This window comes from Echiichthys vipera, assembly GCF_963691815.1.
Source record: "Echiichthys vipera genome assembly, chromosome: X".
NCBI lineage: Eukaryota > Metazoa > Chordata > Actinopteri > Perciformes > Trachinidae > Echiichthys > Echiichthys vipera.
The window spans coordinates 5,294,898-5,312,786 of NC_139825.1; the positions used below are offsets into that span (position 1 = coordinate 5,294,898).

Genomic DNA, 17,889 nt, shown 5'->3' on the forward strand with positions numbered 1-17,889 from the left:
TAACTCACTGCTACTAACTCACTCAGGATAACTATCACCTCAATATTCAACATATAATTGAATTAACAGATCTCAGACTGCCATTAAAAACATAACGTTATAAACGTTGTAAAGCTTTGTATAGCAGGGCTGTTGGTTTGCATTAGACTGTACAGGTAGGTACAGGTATCTAATCAATTAGCCATTAGATGTAAGGCTTCACGTTTGTTTCACAATATAATGTAATGTGTATATATAATGTATGATATAATGTGAAACTCTTTTTATCCTAGCTGTCCAAGTACAGTCCAGGATGGTCAGTGTGGGGACTCAGCGATATTTGCAGTGTGTTAAAATTGAACAAAATTCCTCTTGTTTCAGTTACTGTTTAGCACTTCATTTATTTATATTTGTATCGTTCTTTTTCCAGATGTTATTTTCAAAAACGTATTATTAATTAATTACAATGTTTTATTATTATGTAATATTCAGTGTTTAATATATAATTGTTCAATGTCGTCATGTGAGCCGTTTCCCTCTATAGCATTTATCTCAGCAGCACCATGGAAATGACGGTGTGCTGCCGCCTGAAACTGCTTGGAGCTCCTCCCGGCTCTGTCCTCTCATCTAAAGATGGTCACTTCCACTTGTTTTACTCTATCTACTGCCATAAAAATAAGGACATTAACTTGAAACAAAAAAAGAGATAGACACACAGTCATGTGATATGTTGACTGATCACAGAGAGTTTATGGTGGATGTCCCCGAAGCCCGTAAAGTAAAGCCGCCTTAACTACTGTTACGCTGTCGCTACAGTAGTAGCAACAGCGTTGTAATGGACTTACCTGGTTGATGTCTGGGTCTTTCTCTCCATCCACCTTTGGCTGTTCTTCCTTCTCCTCCTCTGCCTCAGGGCTGCTGGCGTTCAGTTCTGGAGTTGCATCCTTCATCATGCAGTGGACAACAATGGAAATTGCATCTACAATTGTAATTCGGTGGATCTTATTTTAGACTTTGTGTGAAAAAAACAGTTCTCACTGTTTGGATGACCTAAATTGTCCTTTTTTTCATACCATCTGGTCCTCAATGACTTTGCGAATGTAGATAGTTGCTTGAGTATACTCTCTGAGGTCCCTCTGCTGTTGGAAAAGGTAGCTCTCTCTGCACTCCCAACAGAGATCTGAATACACGAACATGCACCCACATCAATATCAAATACATCAAGGATGTTGAAAGCCAAAAAAGGACAAAGAAAACTCCACTCGTAATATCAAACAGAAGGGGTGTTAGAAAGTTCATAGTTCACTTCATACCGGTTCTATAGACATTATGATACTCTATCACTGTTAAGATTAAACTTGCACCCCATAAGATTTGAGGCATATTGTTTCCAGTGGCCTCTTTGGAGAGAGGTAAGATGTAACTGCAGGTAAGCCCGTTCTTTCAGAGCCTCCATATGGTCAAATTCACTGTCACTTTGTGTGTTGACTTTATTTTGGTTGCTCTTTTGTAAACTTTTTTGACACACATTAACCTCTTTACTTCTGGTTCGTCCCCTATATGTTACCCTCTCAAATCCATTAACACACATATGTTCCTATTCCACTTCTGCCCTTACTACAAGCCTGACTCAGAAGTTGGAAATTCACCATTTTTCCGATTACAAGTGAACGCAGCATAACCGTTGATGATCTGGAGTATTACATTTAGGGCAGAAACGTCTCCATCGACGCACCAGGCAATGAACCTAACGGTTGGGGGAGAGTAAAAAAAACGAGCGAGTTGACCTTGTTTTCTGGTTGCCCGGGCGGGCAAGTGGACGTTTGATGGATTACTATTAAAATAAAGGCTATAAGTGTTTATAGACTGCAAAACAATGTGTTTTGGCTATTTCACACTAAATAGATATATATTTTCTCTCTCTCTCTCTCTCTCTCTCAGCCTGCGTGTGTGTGTGCTGACAGTCTGCGGTGTGTGCCCGCAGTTTTCTCCCCCTAACTTCTCGTTGGTGCTAAAATCTGAGCTAGGGTTGGACCGATGCATCATGAGACAGTTCAAATCTGGTTCAAAGTGGTTAAAATGAATCAGATGAATCAGATTTGACTTCCGAAGTTCTTCTCATTAGACAGCGAGGCAAAGATGGCGGCGGCCGCACCAGGACGCGCTGGTCTGTTTTATCCATGGGCATAGAAAAAAGAACGGCCACAGGACACAAAATGGCGCCCCATTGATTCCTATGGAAAGCTGCTCCGTGACGCAGGCTCATAGCCATAGAAAAAAGAACGGACAGAGGACACAAAATGGCGCCCCATTCATTCCTATGGAAAGCTGCTCAGTGGCGCAGGCTCCACTGAGGACGGCGCCATTTTACTCGTGAACGACGGAGGATTTGCCGGATGGAGACACGAGCGCCAAGCACGAGCGAAGCCTCTTATTCTGTTTTCGTATTATCTTTTCTGTCCATGGTCTATGGCTCGACAGTAAGTAGTTTTTATTAGCCAAAATAAAATATTATATATACTGGATTAACGGTTTGACTCAAGCAAAGTGATGTTTGTATTCTTTAGTGGGCTTTTTTAAAATTTCAGTCCCATGACTAAAATGTGCCAAAATACCATCTAAAGAAAATAGAAATAGTAGTTTTACTTCCCTGTCCTAAGGACTATCTTGAATATAACAGGAATAAATATATTCATATATTTTATTCATATATTTATTAGAAATAGTATGTCTACCAAGTACTAACTAAATCAAATACAAACACAAGTAGGCCTATTTAGTATGATGAGGTTTCACTACCCATATGGTAATACACTTAAATTGTACACTGGCATAGACTACATGGCTAAAAAAATAAACAAGTGTAGTGTATCAAGTTATAATGTTTATGTTAGCCAACTAACAATGTTAGAAATCATCTCTTATAATCAATACGTCCGTGCCTGAAACAACCTTTATCAGTTTCATGTAGGTCATGCTGCTAGAAAAAACTTTTATTGTGTCCATTAGATAAACTATAGAAAAAACATTGGACACAATGTTTTAAAGTGTGAGCAGCAGAGTAAACCATAACTCCATTTTGGTCGGATCTAAAATGATGAAAACATACATTTTTTTAGTAGAGGGTCTGAAGATAATTATGAGCCTTTTGATTTGTATCTAAAAATTTTCAGTAGAGATCTCCTTTTCCCTGCATGTATGGGAGTGAATGGGTGAATATGCTTCTTAAACAGGCGAGGGCTGCAGTACCGCGCTTGGCTGCTAAGACCATGGTGGCATACGATGAGAGCTCCGGTCCTCGGGACCTGGTTTTATCAGAGGCTCTAACTCAGTTTTGTCTTTTGGAAGTGAAGAAGTTGTGTATCTTCATCCACTGATTCCCTGTCCTACACGCTGTCAGTGACACAGGCTGGCAGCAGTGCGGAGCAAGTTGTTACGTTGGTCATTTCAGGAATAGCTCAGTTCGCAACGGAGGCTAGTCCACGTGTGTGCAGGTGAAGAGAGAGACAGAGGATGAAGTCAAAGCAGACAGTTGTAGCTGGTGATGGTCAGAGCAGAGAACAAATTATTGGTTAAGTTTTAGTAAATGTTTCATATTTCCTGTTTCTGTAAACAGCCCCTCTGCTAACAGAATGTATTCATCATGTGTACGAGAATATGAATGATCTGAGTTCTCTGTGCTCATGTAAACACCATAATCTGAATATGATCATAAGCCTCATAAACTGGATACTCATGAACATGGAAACACACTTATGTGTGATTTTTGAATCCTATAGCCCGAAGAAAACATTGTTGAAATCTTTTTCACAAAATAAAGGTTTTTGTTAAAGTGCCTTAGTTATTTAAAAAAACATTATAGGACAGCAGTGGTATGACCACAGCAGATATTCTATCAAATTATGAACGATAAACAGTATTTTTAGAATAAATCAAGTTTTAATACTAAAAAATAATAATTTGATCTCCATTGTATGTTTTAAAAATGGAGAAAGGACAAAAGAGCAAGATACAAAACAAAAAAAACATTTCCTCCAACTTTGCACTCTTACCAGGCTGAGTAGCGTACGGGGTGGTGGGCCCACTGTTTATGGTCTGTTTACAGCAGTGGATGGAGATTGGCTGGTCCACAATGAAGAGTCTGCTGATCACTTCCCATTCACTGGGCCAGAGCAAAGCTACACTGTGCAGGATAAACAGCACAGCATTAGACTACAGCAGTGTCCAATCCGTAATACATCAGTTCAGGGTTATATACACTCTCAGGCCACTCTATTATGTACACATAGATAGTACCAGGTTGGACCCCTTTTGCCTTCAGAACTGCCTTCATTCTTTGTGGCATGGATTCAACAAGTTGCTAGAAATCACCTCACTCACCACACTAAAGGTGAATTAGGCCTACACAACATTAAGCATGGATCCATCCTAGATACAAAGCAGGATGGATCCATGCTCTCGTGTTCTGTAGGCCAAATTCTGACCCCAGAATCTGAATGTCTGGGCAGGAATCAAGTTTCATCAGACCAGGGAACATTGTCTAGTTTTGGTGAGCCTGGGCCAACTGTAGCCTCAGTTTCCTGTTAGCTAACAAGAGTGGCACTCAGTGTGGTCTTCTGTTGCGGTAGCCCATCTGCTCTGATGTAACGAGTGGTTATGTGAGTTACTGTTGCCTTTCTATCAGCTCAAACTAGTCAGGACATTCTCCTCTGCCATCAAGCGGGGCATTTTGGCTCACTGGACATTTTCTCTTTTTCAGTCCATTCTCCGTAAACCCTAGATATGGCTGAATTTGAAAATCCCAGTAGATCTGCATTTTCAGCCCTTCTGGCACTAACACCCATGCCATGTTTTAAGTAACTTAAATCCTGTTTCTTTTCCATTTTAGTGCATTCTATTCATGCAACCTGCCTAGTTAAATTAAAAGCTGCAAATAGTTTTTGATTCTGAATTGTTTGTAGTGTATAAAGAAAATGGACCATTTGCTGATTACACAACAACTGACCTAGCACACTTGTTTAGTTCTGAAAAAAAATCAACTAATAAATTGAAAGAATAGACTGCGTGCATGCACAAGATGTGAAATAAAAGGGCCAATGCTGCCTTACTGGGTTTAAGGTTAACGAAAGTATGATTATAATGGGCAGTGAAGTTTGGTTGCTTGTTACAGTTGTTTATCCTGTTAGAAGTATAATTCTCAAGAAAACAATTTATCTGAATTGTTTCAAGATTTTTCTATGGGTGAAAAGCAGCTATTAGTGAGTTAAATTAGCAGAACTCACTGTTGTGCATCTCCGTTGATAAGGGAGTCATAGGTGAACATGAGGCCTCCATGGGGACAGAGCAGCAGAGTGTTTCCCACGTTAGACACCGAAGAGAATTTAGTGGGCCTCCTTCAAAATTCACACACAGATGGGAGGAAAAATTACCATTTGAAAGGATGACATGAATTTTTAGTCAGTCATAATCATTATATTCACTAGGGACTGGCCAACTTAGAAATGAAAGGGTGAGCCTTAATGCAAACTAAATCAATTGAATCTAATATCCATGCCAAACTGACTCCTTTTATGGAAGTGCATAAATTTAAACTTTATTTTGACTATATGACAACAAACACAGTGAAATTTTGTTTATTTCACTGGTTTATAGAAACAAACATACCTGATGAATTTTCTCCACTCATCCACAAAAAATAGAGGTACTATGTAAAGTACGTCTGTGTCCTGGAGAGACAAACGAGAGGAATTTACTATCTTTACCTGAAACCTATGTTTGTAAAATTAATGTTATTCCAGTAGAACAACCAAAGAGATAGAGAGTGAGTGTGTGTGTGTGTGTGTGTGTGTGTGTGTGTGTGTGTGTGTGTGTGTGTGTGTGTGTGTGTGTGTGTGTGTGTGTGTGTGTGTGTGTGTGTGTGTGTGTGTGTGTGTGTGTGTGTGTGTGTGTGTGTGTGTGTGTGTGTGTGTGTGTGTGTGTGTGTGTGTGTGTGTGTGTGTGTGTGTGTGTGTGTGTGTGTGTGTCCTTGTCCTCTAATCTGAATATGGAACCTCTTTTGCTAAATGATTTATTTGAGATATTTCTATTTGTTCTGTCTTGGTGTGAAGAGCTTGGCTTTGTGTCTACCTGAGGCCACTTGGTGAGTGTTGGCCGGTTCTTCTCATGGAAGAGGTTGAGCAATTGGTTCTTCTGATCCAGAGCCATCATCTTACTCACTGCCTCATTGTCCTTTTCTTCCTGCTCTAATGTCTGTAAACACAAGAAGGAAAAGTTTTAATTCCACAACTAACCCAATAATTCACTCTATTTAGACACATCTACTAACTGTGGACGCCATGACTCATTACTGTATGTGCCTGCTGTCTGACTATAGCTTCTATCCGTAGGGTTGATTTGTAGTTCCACGTTAAGGGGTTACAGTGCATTAACAGAGCCTATGCACATAGTGTTGCCAACTAATTTCCAACGAAAGTAGCTTGCACTAGCTCCAAAAGACATGAAAAGTTGCCAGATGACATCATACCTTCATTTTAGGGGTGTAACGATACACGTATTCTTACAGAACCGTCACGGTACAGGCACATCTGGGCGGGTACAAAGGTGGACCACGGCCCGTAAATGATAGCGTTAATATGGTGAATGTACAATGTGATGTCTTGTTTTGCGGTGCGGAACTTAAGACTTGAAGTCGGAGTTCCCCCTAGACTGTTTAGTCTCCTGCTCGGCTTGTATGTGCTCAGTAGCAGCCAACGAGTGAGAGTAACAGGCAGCAGGCTGGCCCGCACTCCCACGAGCAGGGCTGTGTAAACCAATGGCTAGCGAACAGAGAGGGAACTGCATGGCGAACCACAACATGAAACCGGGGCTTGCAGACCCTGTCCCCCTGTCATTCAAATCCTAAGTGTGGGATAACTTCAGATTCCAGGTTAATTATGAACATGCACACACATTTAAAAAGGCATCATCCGGGTGTTACTATGGTTACTATCACTGTTGCTGTGAAAAAAACCAAGCTGTGCAAACCCAGCTCCTGACACTATTTCAACAACCCCTACCTGGGAATTCAGAATGGACATATGCCATGACCTAAATTATTTAAGATTTTATTTCAGGTGCAATTATTTAGGAAGTATTTTATTTATATTTGTTATATATTTTATTTGTATGTTTCATACCGACAGATAAAACTGTTTAACTGTTGCGTTGGATTGTTTACTAATTAAACTTACGTTCGTTCTGACAAGCATGCTGTTTTTAAATTTTCTTCCTAAACTATGAACCGTACCATAACTTTAAAAACGAGGTACGTACCAAACCGTGACTTTAGTGTGCCGTTACACCCCTACTTAATTTGCATAATTGCAACAGAAAGTTTGTGACCAGGTAGAGCCAAAAACCAAGCCCTTTGACAAACCTCATTTTATGTTTCTAAAAAACTATGTGAGAAATATGCAATACAGTAACAGTATATTTCATTCATATTTTATCAGCACTGCCTAGTTTCACAGTTGGGTTGGAGCTCAGAGCAGTTATTGACAATGCGTCAGAGACGTCGCGGCACTGAACTTTTGTTTTCTGGATAATGTCCCGTCGGACTACTCAGGTCCAATGGGACTTTATTTGGACTATGCATGTTTCAGATTAATGGGCCGTCGGAGAGATTGCCCAGGCAGGGACACCATAGTCAGGTCCCCAGATGCAGGTTCAGTTGGTGGGTTTTAAAAAATATATATATTTTGCTAGCTAAACAGCTAAAGCATTTCACCTGGACACTTCTTAATGTTAGCCTATATGTTATGAATGGCTGTATAACAGTAATTCCAGCATAGCCATCTTAATTTACATGAGTCGGACAAGTTTGTTATCTGCGATGTGGGATGGGTGGCTTTACACCAGGTAGACATGTTTTTGGCTGGGTTTTAGGGCAATACCGCAGGGCTATCGACGTGCAGATGTTTTTAGTTCTCACAGTTCCAGTACCAGGGCTATTAACCTTGCCTGGTTCGAAGTTCGCCCTAACTCGCAGTCGTGTGACAGTGGAAAAATGGTTGTCTACTCACCAGGCACTGCTGACAAGACTCTTGGTTTTGGGTGAATTCTGGGGCTTTGGGAAAGTATTCCCTCAGCTTGGTCCAAACTTCAGTGGATACCAGCTTTCGTTCAGTCTCCAAAATACTCAGACCCCCTACAGCAGGAACAAATGTACAAATTTAAGAGCCAACATATTAAAGATTTAACTATATTATAGCAATGACAATTTTTTTTCAGAATTGTACGTTTTAACATGTCATTGTTAAAAGTATTTTGTAAGATCATTCTCGATGCTGATGATGGGACAGTACCGTGAGTGCAGACAATGTCTTCGTTGAAAGTCTTCATTCCATCCTTGTTGCCCTCTGAGAGCTCTGGACCAAACTCTGCAAGCAAACAATTCACTAAATGTTTTCTGTTGACACAAAACAGATTTACTCAATGGACAGTCAGTCAGTCGGTTTGTTGGTCCAGCACTTTGGTCCAGACCAGAGGTGTTACACTCAATCAGAGAAAGGGCCAACATTAAAAACTGGGACTACGTTAAGGGCCAAACAGAGGTCATCATTTATTAAACAGGAGAGAGAGGATATTGGATTAAGTGCAAAAAGAAAACATATTTAAGAAGGATACATTTTTCTATGCATATGTGTCAGATTGGAGTTAGGTTCTGTTCCGTTCAAACACTCAAGATGGAGTGAAGGTGTGCATCAGTGAGACAACTCCTGTGTGGGTTTTGTTCATCTTGATCACAGAGTAGCATGTAGGTGGAGTTGAGACATCATTTCAGGGATGAGGCCTGTAAACTGTGCAGCACCCACAGGGTCATACTTTTCCTTGAGTATGTTATTACCCTGGAGGTATATCAGCTTCATTTGGATGTTCACAGGTACTCTATAAACATCAACTACAAACGCGTTGCTGAGCAGTTCACAGAGTGACCTCTGTGCGCCCAGTTAATCAGATGAATGCGCAGTCGTAAACACAAGGTGGAGACATGGTTTACTCGGAAAGTGACCCAATTTCCATGCTGCATCTGAGTCTCCCACAGGCGCACAGCTTGACTTGGAAAGCTATCACTGCATCATACATGTCTGATCACAAACCCCCCTCCTTGAAGCTTGAGGTTCAGCGCATTGAGATGCTTGATAATGTTGCACAAAAAGGCCAGCTCACATTGCAACTTTTCGCCCCGGAGCTCTGTGGTGTGTTTCCCTTTGCGTTCCAGGCAGATTTCCTCAAAAAAAATCCAGTGACAGCGGCTGGATAACCTGTCTTCATCAGCTGACTGACAGAAATGTTCTAAACCAAAAAGGTTTTCATGTTGGCTCCACAGAAAGAAATCAACACTGTTTAACTGATTCATTGACTCTATTTCACCGACCAGTGCAGTGAGTGAAGACTGTAGTGCAGTGGTTCCCAACCTTTTATGGACTGTGATCCCATTTGGATATCATACATTTCTGGTGACCCCAGGGATATTTCTTTTTCTAGAATTTGTTTTTTTACCATGTTTGTTATACTGTGTACTGAGCAAACACTCTCATATAATGAATTATATATGACCCAGTCAAACTTCAACAACTCCACGTCTGGGAAATAGGTAGCAAAGTGCTCTTCTAGGTTTTATATTTATTTATTACTAGCCATGGTGAAAATTTGAAAGAATGAGTCACCTCACCATATTTAATGGGATGGCTGAGTCTGCGCACCGCGCTGCAGCCTTTCAAAGTCAGGTGCTGTAGTAGCGCATCTCATCTCTGACATCCAGTCGGGAACGGTACCAAAAGGAACAAACCGTTTTAAAGCACACAGTGAGATCTCTGGGTACTCATCTCTTGCTTCAAACGAGATTTCCACCACTGTAACTCGCGAATGTAGTAATCCCTGATGCGTTCGGTCATAGGAAAATTTAATCAGCTCTTCAACAGCAATGGCAGGCAGGTCCACTGCGCCTGCATCACAGGGAAATGGGTCTCATACCCAGTCAAACTTCGACATATCTACGTCTGAGAAATAGGTAGCGAAGTGCTCTTCTAGGTTCTTCGTTCAGGTGGCTGCACATCTCCTTTGTGGAGCACTTATCGATGCTGTTCTTAAAAAACTGACTTAGTTGGGGAAAAGGGGACAGAGCAGAGAACAAATTATTGATTAAGTTTTAGTAAATGTTTCATATTTCCTGATGCTGGTTTGTTTCTGTAAACAGCCCCTCTGCTAACAGAATGGTATTCATCATGTGTACGAGAATATGAATAATCTGAGTTCTCTGTGCTCATGTATACACCATAATCTGAATATGATCATAAGCCTCATAAACTGGATACTCATGGACATGTAAACACACTTATTTGTGAATTTGCGTACATTTGTTGATGACTGAAAGTGGAAATTCCATGGGTTCGGCATAAAGCAGAAGATTGTGTTTTCCTGTGCAAAGTCTGCACCTCACTCTGTTGTCAAAGAACCGAGGTTACGTTAAGTAACCCAAAGTTTTCTGTGGTCAGGATGTGACTAGTAATGAGTGAGACATTGCTTGCTAAACGTTGTAATTAAATTATACTCATTGTTGTTTAACAGGCTTTTGATTTTATTTGGGCAAGTGAACATGACATTCAGGCAAGAAGAATGTGGTTAAATAAAATAAATAGAATTTAAAAAATGACCCATAGGGCAAGTGCTTTTGAAACCTTAGTGTATAGTGTATGTAGAATTAAAATTTAAGCTGACTATTCCTCCTGCAGCTTTAAAAAAAAAAAAGAGCAATCCACCGTGTTACTCTGTCCTGTTTCCTCACTTTCATTCAAAACTGTAACACGTGCCAGTCTCCTTTCCCTGCAGAACTGTACATTTGCTAAGGTTTGGGTGAATGTCATCATGCAATCTATCATTGTCTGTTGTCAGAGTCTGCACAGGGGAGAGGTCAGAGCCCCTGCCCATCAAAAGGTCTCCGTACGGCCCACACCACATATTGCTACCTGGTCTGTGGGAAACACTGTGCCAAAATCACCATTCAATTTTAAGGAATTTTTTGTCTATTGGCCAAATGAGTGGATGTTCAAATTTTATCAGCCACACAGTAGAACAGTACCAACATCCATTAGAAGTTGTTAGCTTCTCTTTCTGACAAACCTCCCAAAAACAAATGTATTACATTAACAACAATACAATTAAAAGCAGCAAATATATTATACACAATGCAACAAGTTCCCAATTTTGTTGACAGATTAAAAAAAAAAAGACTACATTACAGTACAGAAGGAGAAAGAAAAAAACACCCATTACTCCTACCTTTGCTGTTGCTATGTGGTCCCTTTCCATTGGTCTGGCCGATGTTGTGTTTGGTTCCGTGTTCGTCCTCCTCCAGCTGTTCTAAAGCCAACTGCCTCCAGCTACGCAGAGATGTTTTGCCCACCCAGTAGCCCTCACCACTGAGACACACATATAACACACATTTAAAAAAGATAAATACCCATATTTATCTTAGATAGTAAATTATGTATAGTCCCTTAAATACTTAGGTTCTCTCTTGTGGAGGAATTTTACTAGTCCTGAAATATCCCTTATTGACTTTGGTTACACCAATTTTCTCTCTGCTGGATCATATATTGTCAGCTGGAACAACACAAGTTTCAAAGTCAAAGCACTTTTCAGACATGGAATTAGGATTAGGTACCTAAACAAGGTGCCTATATGGCACCAGTTCCTAAACAAATGGTATCTATCATACCGAATGACAATGCAGATTTTGGTGCCTCATTTTGGTACCACTTAAATGCCTGTGCTGCTCTTTGGTGCTCCAAAACGGATGTTACAGGGTTAGTTTTAAGTTAGCGGCTGGGACCGAAGTGAATATCAGGTAAATGTCCAACTTAAAGTTGTACAAACCGGATTCCAAAAAAGTTGGGACACTATACAAATCGTGAATAAAAACTGAATGCAATGATGTGGAGGTGCCAACTTCTAATATTTTATTCAGAATAGAACATAAATCACTGAACAAAAGTTTAAACTGAGAAAATGTATCATTTTAAGGGAAAAATATGTTGATTCAAAATTTCATGGTGTCAACAAATCCCAAAAAAGTTGGGACAAGGCCATTTTCACCACTGTGTGGCATCTCCCCTTCTTCTTACAACACTCAACAGACGTCTGGGGACTGAGGAGACCAGTTTCTCAAGTTTAGAAATAGGAATGCTCTCCCATTCTTGTCTAATACAGGCCTCTAACTGATCAATCGTCTTGGGCCTCCTTTGTCGCACCTTCCTCTTTATGATGCGCCAAATGTTCTCTATAGGTGAAAGATCTGGACTGCAGACTGGCCATTTCAGTACCCGGATCCTTCTCCTACGCAGCCATGATGTTGTGATTGATGCAGAATGTGGTCTGGCATTATCTTGTTGAAAAATGCAGGGTCTTCCCTGAAAGAGATTACGTCTGGATGGGAGCATATGTTGTTCTAGAACCTGAATATATTTTTCTGCATTGATGGTGCCTTTCCAGACATGCAAGCTGCCCATGCCACACGCACTCATGCAACCCCATACCATCAGAGATGCAGGCTTCTGAACTGAGCGTTGATAACAACTTGGGTTGTCCTTGTCCTCTTTGGTCCGGATGACATGGCGTCCCACATTTCCAAAAAGAACTTCAAATCGTGACTCGTCTGACCACAGAACAGTCTTCCATTTTGCCCATTCTGTGATTTCCTTTACAGTAGCATTCCTGTTTGTGGTGCAGTGTCGTTTAAGGGCCCGGAGATCACGGGCATCCAGTATTGGTTTACGGCCTTGACCCTTACGCACAGAGATTGTTCCAGATTCTCTGAATCTTCGGATGATATTATGCACAGTTGATGATGATAACTGCAAAGTCTTTGCAATTTTTCGCTGGGTAACACCTTTCTGATATTGCTCCACTATCTTTCTGCGCAACATTGTGGGAATTGGTGATCCTCTACCCATCTTGGCTTCTGAGAGACACTGCCACTCTGAGAAGCTCTTTTTATACCCAATCATGTTGCCAATTGACCTAATTGGTGTTAATTGGTCTTCCAGCTCTTCGTTATGCTCAAATTGACTTTTTCCAGCCTCTTATTGCTACTTGTCCCAACTTTTTTGGGATTTGTTGACACCGTGAAATTTTGAATCAACATATTTTTCCTTTAAAATGATACATTTACTCGGATTAAACTTTTGATCTGTCATCTACGTTCTATTCTGAATAAAATATTGACATTTGCCATCTCCACATCATTGCATTCAGTTTTTATTCACAATTTGTGTAGTGTCCCAACTTTTTTGGAATCCGGTTTGTACTCCATATCTATTTAATTGTCTGTTAAGTTTCTATCTATCAAAGAGTGAGTTAAAACAACGGTGATTGATCATATGACCCACTAATGAAAGCACCTGTTGCCTCTTTGTCGAGTATTCCAGTGTCTGTGGAGACATTTGCGGGCTGGATGTAAATAGGCCGCCATGTGAGTGACGCGGCTAACAGTTGTTGGTTGGAATTGGCAACCCTCAACTTTAGTCAGGCTTGTAGTAAGGGCAGAAGTTGATAGGAATGTGTGTGTGTGTGTGTGTGTGTGTGTGTGTGTGTGTGTGTGTGTGTGTGTGTGTGTGTGTGTGTGTGTGTGTGTGTGTGTGTGTGTATGGATTCAAGAGGGTAAACTATAGGGGACGGACTGGAAGTAGAGAGGTGAATGTGTCAAAGTTTACAAAAGATAAAAAATGAATAAATAAAAAGTCAACACAGTGACTTTGAATGTGACAAGACGGAAGCTCTGAAAGAACAGGCTCATCTGCAGTTACATCTTACCGCCAAAGAGGCTGCCAGAAAAAACGTATCTCAAGTCTTATGGAGATCAACTTTAAATTTACTTCACCCCGGTGGCAAACGAAGCTTCACTGCATGTGAGTAATGTACGGTTAGCGTTAGATAACAACATTACACTTGTAAGCAGGTCATGTTAGCCTCCCGTTAGCAGGCAATCCTCACACGACACTTGAGTGGCGCGCTAATAGTCTATCTTTAATCCACAGCGACTTTGTATAACCGTCTCTGCCCGTCTGTCACTCGGCTCCAGGGGGGCTGACTGCCACAATGTATAGGAAATGAATGTGTTTATTCGCGTTATACCCAAATGCCTGATAAATCATAGTTTTAAAATCATGAAGTTATCTCTCACTCGCCGATCGTTCAGTTGAACAAATGTGGGAGCAGAAAGAACTTCTTGGTAGTTTTGAGCTACAGGAATTAAAAAAATATGACTCAGTCTTACAATGAGCACATTTTCTGAAAGAAGACAAGAATGCCTACATTTTGAGATAGAAATTATATCTGAGATGTGAATGTAGTGGAAGCTATAGGAGATTTAGTCAGAAAGTGAGGGTTTTATCTTCACTCTGCCGCGCAATACACACTCATTATAAACTCTGATGAGGTCTAAAAAAAACATAAAACAGACCATATAGTTATAGAAAAACTGTAAAAGATATGGAAGTGAAATATAGGTCAAAAGTCTTGCGAACCATTTAAAGTTGTAATACAGTCTGTGGAAGTAGGTGAAACTAGAGGCATTTCAAAGAGAGGCATGTTATAGAGAGTTTAAAGTTATAATCTCCATTGGTTTGCATTATAAAAAAATGATGGTGAAAGCTGAATATATGAGAAAGTTTGAAAGGCAGAAAAAAAGTCGAAGGTGAGTATAAATGAGCTGAACATTTTGATAGTTGAATGGTTTTTATAGCTGAAAGTATGCAGCAGCTAGAAACGACTGAAAGACGTACGGGAGAGGTAGGAATAATAATAAAGATTTGAATAACATAGGTTGGAAATGCTTTGTAAGCATTTCCACCAATAATAAACAATATGGCCACATAACTTAACATAGCCACCATACCAATAACCCAGAGCAATAATAAACTGTGTGCTAAAAAAAGTATCTAAAGTCTAAAGTAAAAGTATCTAGTGCTAAAAGTATCTACCTTATTTTTCGGATTATAAGTCGCAGTTTTTTTCTTAGTTTGGCCGGGGGTTCGACCTATACTCTGGAGCGACTTATGTGTGAAATTATTAACACATTACCGTAAAATATCAAATAATAGCCCGGGCTATTATTTATCTCAGTCACGTAAGAGACTAGGCGTATATCAGCAATCGTCACACACACACGTCAACCAATCAAAATGACTTTTAATCCGAAAAATACGGTACTGCGAAAAGTATCTAGTGCGAAAAGTATAGTTTTAGCACCGGAATCGTAAAAAACACAAACGATACCTAACCGTACATAATAAATGTAACATCAGGGCTCAACAGTGAGATGTGTGCAAAACGTAAAATGAATTTAGGAGCAGTGTGCAAATAACCTTACGCTAGGTTATGTTGTTCATACTTTGCATTTTTTCTGCTGGTAACATTCTGATGTGATGTGCAACCGTGGCAGAATCTTAACCGCCACCGCAAAAAAAAAAAGGAAAAGAAAAACTTAAGTTACTGGAACGTCAGTTGAGTACTAGGAGAGAAAGAGGGTGTGAGACAGTGCCTGAACATGGATGAGAAATGCGACTCAAGACCAGATTATCATGGTGAGCGATAGTTTGCATCACAAGGAAACTAATAATGGATTAATACACGGTACAAGAGAACAGCTGATCGCACTAGCGGCCAGACCAGCCAATATTCCACCCGAACTCTGGAGAAAAACACACCAGGGACGCAGAGGTGGGAAGCAACGTCGGGGCATAAAGGAGGGTTGAGACGGGGCGGGCTTATGGAGAGGAGAAGATTCAAGCAGTGTCTCCCGTCTGTTGTTATGGAAATGTACGGTCTCTGTACAACAAAATGGGTGAACTGACGGCCCTAATGCGGAGCCACCCGGAGTATCGTGAGTAGGCAGTCTGATGTGTTTCACAGAGACATGGCTGCACAGGGACATCACAGACCAGAACGTCTCCGTGGATGGCTTCCACACTATTCGGGCTGACCAGGACTGCACTGCGAGCGGTAAGAGGAAAGGAGGAGGCTTGCCCTTATAGTAAAAAGCAGATGGTGTGATCCTGGTCATATCAACATTAAAGAACAGCTCTGTAGCCCGGATGTTGAACTGCTGGCTGTCGGACTCAGTCCATACCGTCTGCTTAGAGAGATCCCACGTCACCTTGGATAGAGTTCTGCCGACCTTCCAACAGTACGTGAGCTGTCCTACCAGAGACGAGAGGACTCTGGACCTAATGTATGCTAACATTAAGGATGCATACATCTCCTCTTCCCTCCCTCCTCTGGGCAGGTCAGATCACAACCTGGTTCACTGAAGCCTACGACCACAAGGACTGTAAGAAGGTGGTATGAGGAGGCTTGTGAGACACTGCAAGGCTGCTTTGAAGTGACCTGAGTGACCTGCACTTTGTGAGCCGCACAGGGAGGACATCGATGGGCTCACTGAGTGCATCACAGACATTATTTTTTGTGTGGACTGCAATGTCCCAGCTCAGACTGTAACCTGCTACGCCAACAATAAACCTTGGATCACCAAGGACATTAAGGCCATGAATGAAAAGAAGAGAGCATTCAGAGATGGCAACCGTGATGAGGTGAGGAGAGTGCAGGGGGTACTGAAACTTAAAATCAGGGAGGTTAAAGACAATTATAAGAGAAAGCTGGAGAATAAACTCCAGCGAAACGATGTGAGGGATGTGAGGAGTGGCATGAGAACCATCATCGGATTCCAGAAGACTGGTAGAACAAGGACCATATGGACCAGGCCAATGAACTGAACCTATTTTTCAATAGGTTTGAGACTGCGGTCCATCCCCCACAGGACTCTGCTGCTAACAGCCCCTTTGTCTGCCCCTCATCACCTCACACTTACCTATTCCACCCCTCCCCCCGTGCTGACGTGTTAGGGTGACGTATTATGTAATTTCAAGTGCTTGTGTGTTGGTCACTCGTTGTTTCACTCTTTGCTGCTCTCACTAAATTCAGCTGTTTTTGCTACAATATTCACCACAGCGGCTAACTACAGCGTAACATTTAAACATCCACTAGTTCTACTCAAGCACTCACAGCTCTCCTTCTTTCAGTCTCTTTCTTGCTAATTCCATAGTGTCAAACATTACACGCTGTTAGCCACTTTAGCTTAGCAGTTAGCTTTTCGGCTGGTGATGGCTTCCCCTGCTCTCTCTCCTGCTCTCTCTTGCTTGGAGAATCGTATGTTTAGCTACTCCTCTGCCTCCTTTAGTGATAATGGTAAATGTAATAAGTGTAGTGTATTTGTAGCGTTGGAGGCGAGGCTCAGTGAGTTAGAGGCACGGCTCTGCACCATGGAAGCTCAGTCTTGTGCTACAATAGCTAGCCGGCCACCTATAACTTTAGCCGGTGCAAAGCCACATAGCCACAAAGCCCGGCAATCCCTGAGCAGCCCGGGTCCTCCTGGGTGACTGTGAGAGGAAAGCATAGTTCTAAATAGAAGCCCATGGTTAACCATCCGCCCGTTCACGTTTCAAACAAGTTTTTTCCCTCAATGACACACCTGCTGAGGAAACAACACTGGTTATTTGCAGCTCCATTCTGAGAAACGTGAACTTAGCGACACCAGGGACCATAGTTAAATGCGTCCCAGGGGCCAGAGCGGGCGACATTGAGTCCTATTTCAAACTTCTGGCTAGGGATAAATGTAAATATGGTAAGATTGTTATTCACGTCGGCAGTAATGACACCCGATTAAGTCAATCGGGGGTCACTAAAATGAATGTGGAGTCGGTGTGTGCATATGCAAAAACTATGTCGGACTCTGTAATTTTCTCTGGTCCCTTGACCAACATGACTTGCGATGACATGTATAGCCACATGTCATCATTCCGTCACTGGCTGTCT

General features: G+C 41.4%; 1 protein-coding gene across 6 annotated transcripts in view; it reads right to left on the reverse strand.

Moving 5' to 3' along the window:
- usp48 (ubiquitin specific peptidase 48) overlaps positions 1-17,889 on the reverse strand; it is a 49,063-nt gene that overhangs the window by 8,477 nt on the left and 22,697 nt on the right. For 3 of the 6 annotated variants that reach the window (XM_083938384.1, XM_083938383.1, XM_083938386.1), the window contains 9 exons: positions 11,299-11,438; positions 8,322-8,396; positions 8,040-8,164; positions 6,106-6,228; positions 5,644-5,705; positions 5,262-5,372; positions 4,032-4,162; positions 1,053-1,159; positions 825-923 (listed from right to left, as the gene is read on the reverse strand). In XM_083938384.1, coding sequence (XP_083794510.1) covers positions 825-923; positions 1,053-1,159; positions 4,032-4,162; positions 5,262-5,372; positions 5,644-5,705; positions 6,106-6,228; positions 8,040-8,164; positions 8,322-8,396; positions 11,299-11,438 — 973 coding nt within the window. Of the gene's footprint in view, positions 1-824; positions 924-1,017; positions 1,160-4,031; positions 4,163-5,261; positions 5,373-5,643; positions 5,706-6,105; positions 6,229-8,039; positions 8,165-8,321; positions 8,397-11,298; positions 11,439-17,889 lie in introns of those variants that run through there. The other 3 variants (XM_083938385.1, XR_014593770.1, XR_014593769.1) reach the window with 3 other exon arrangements.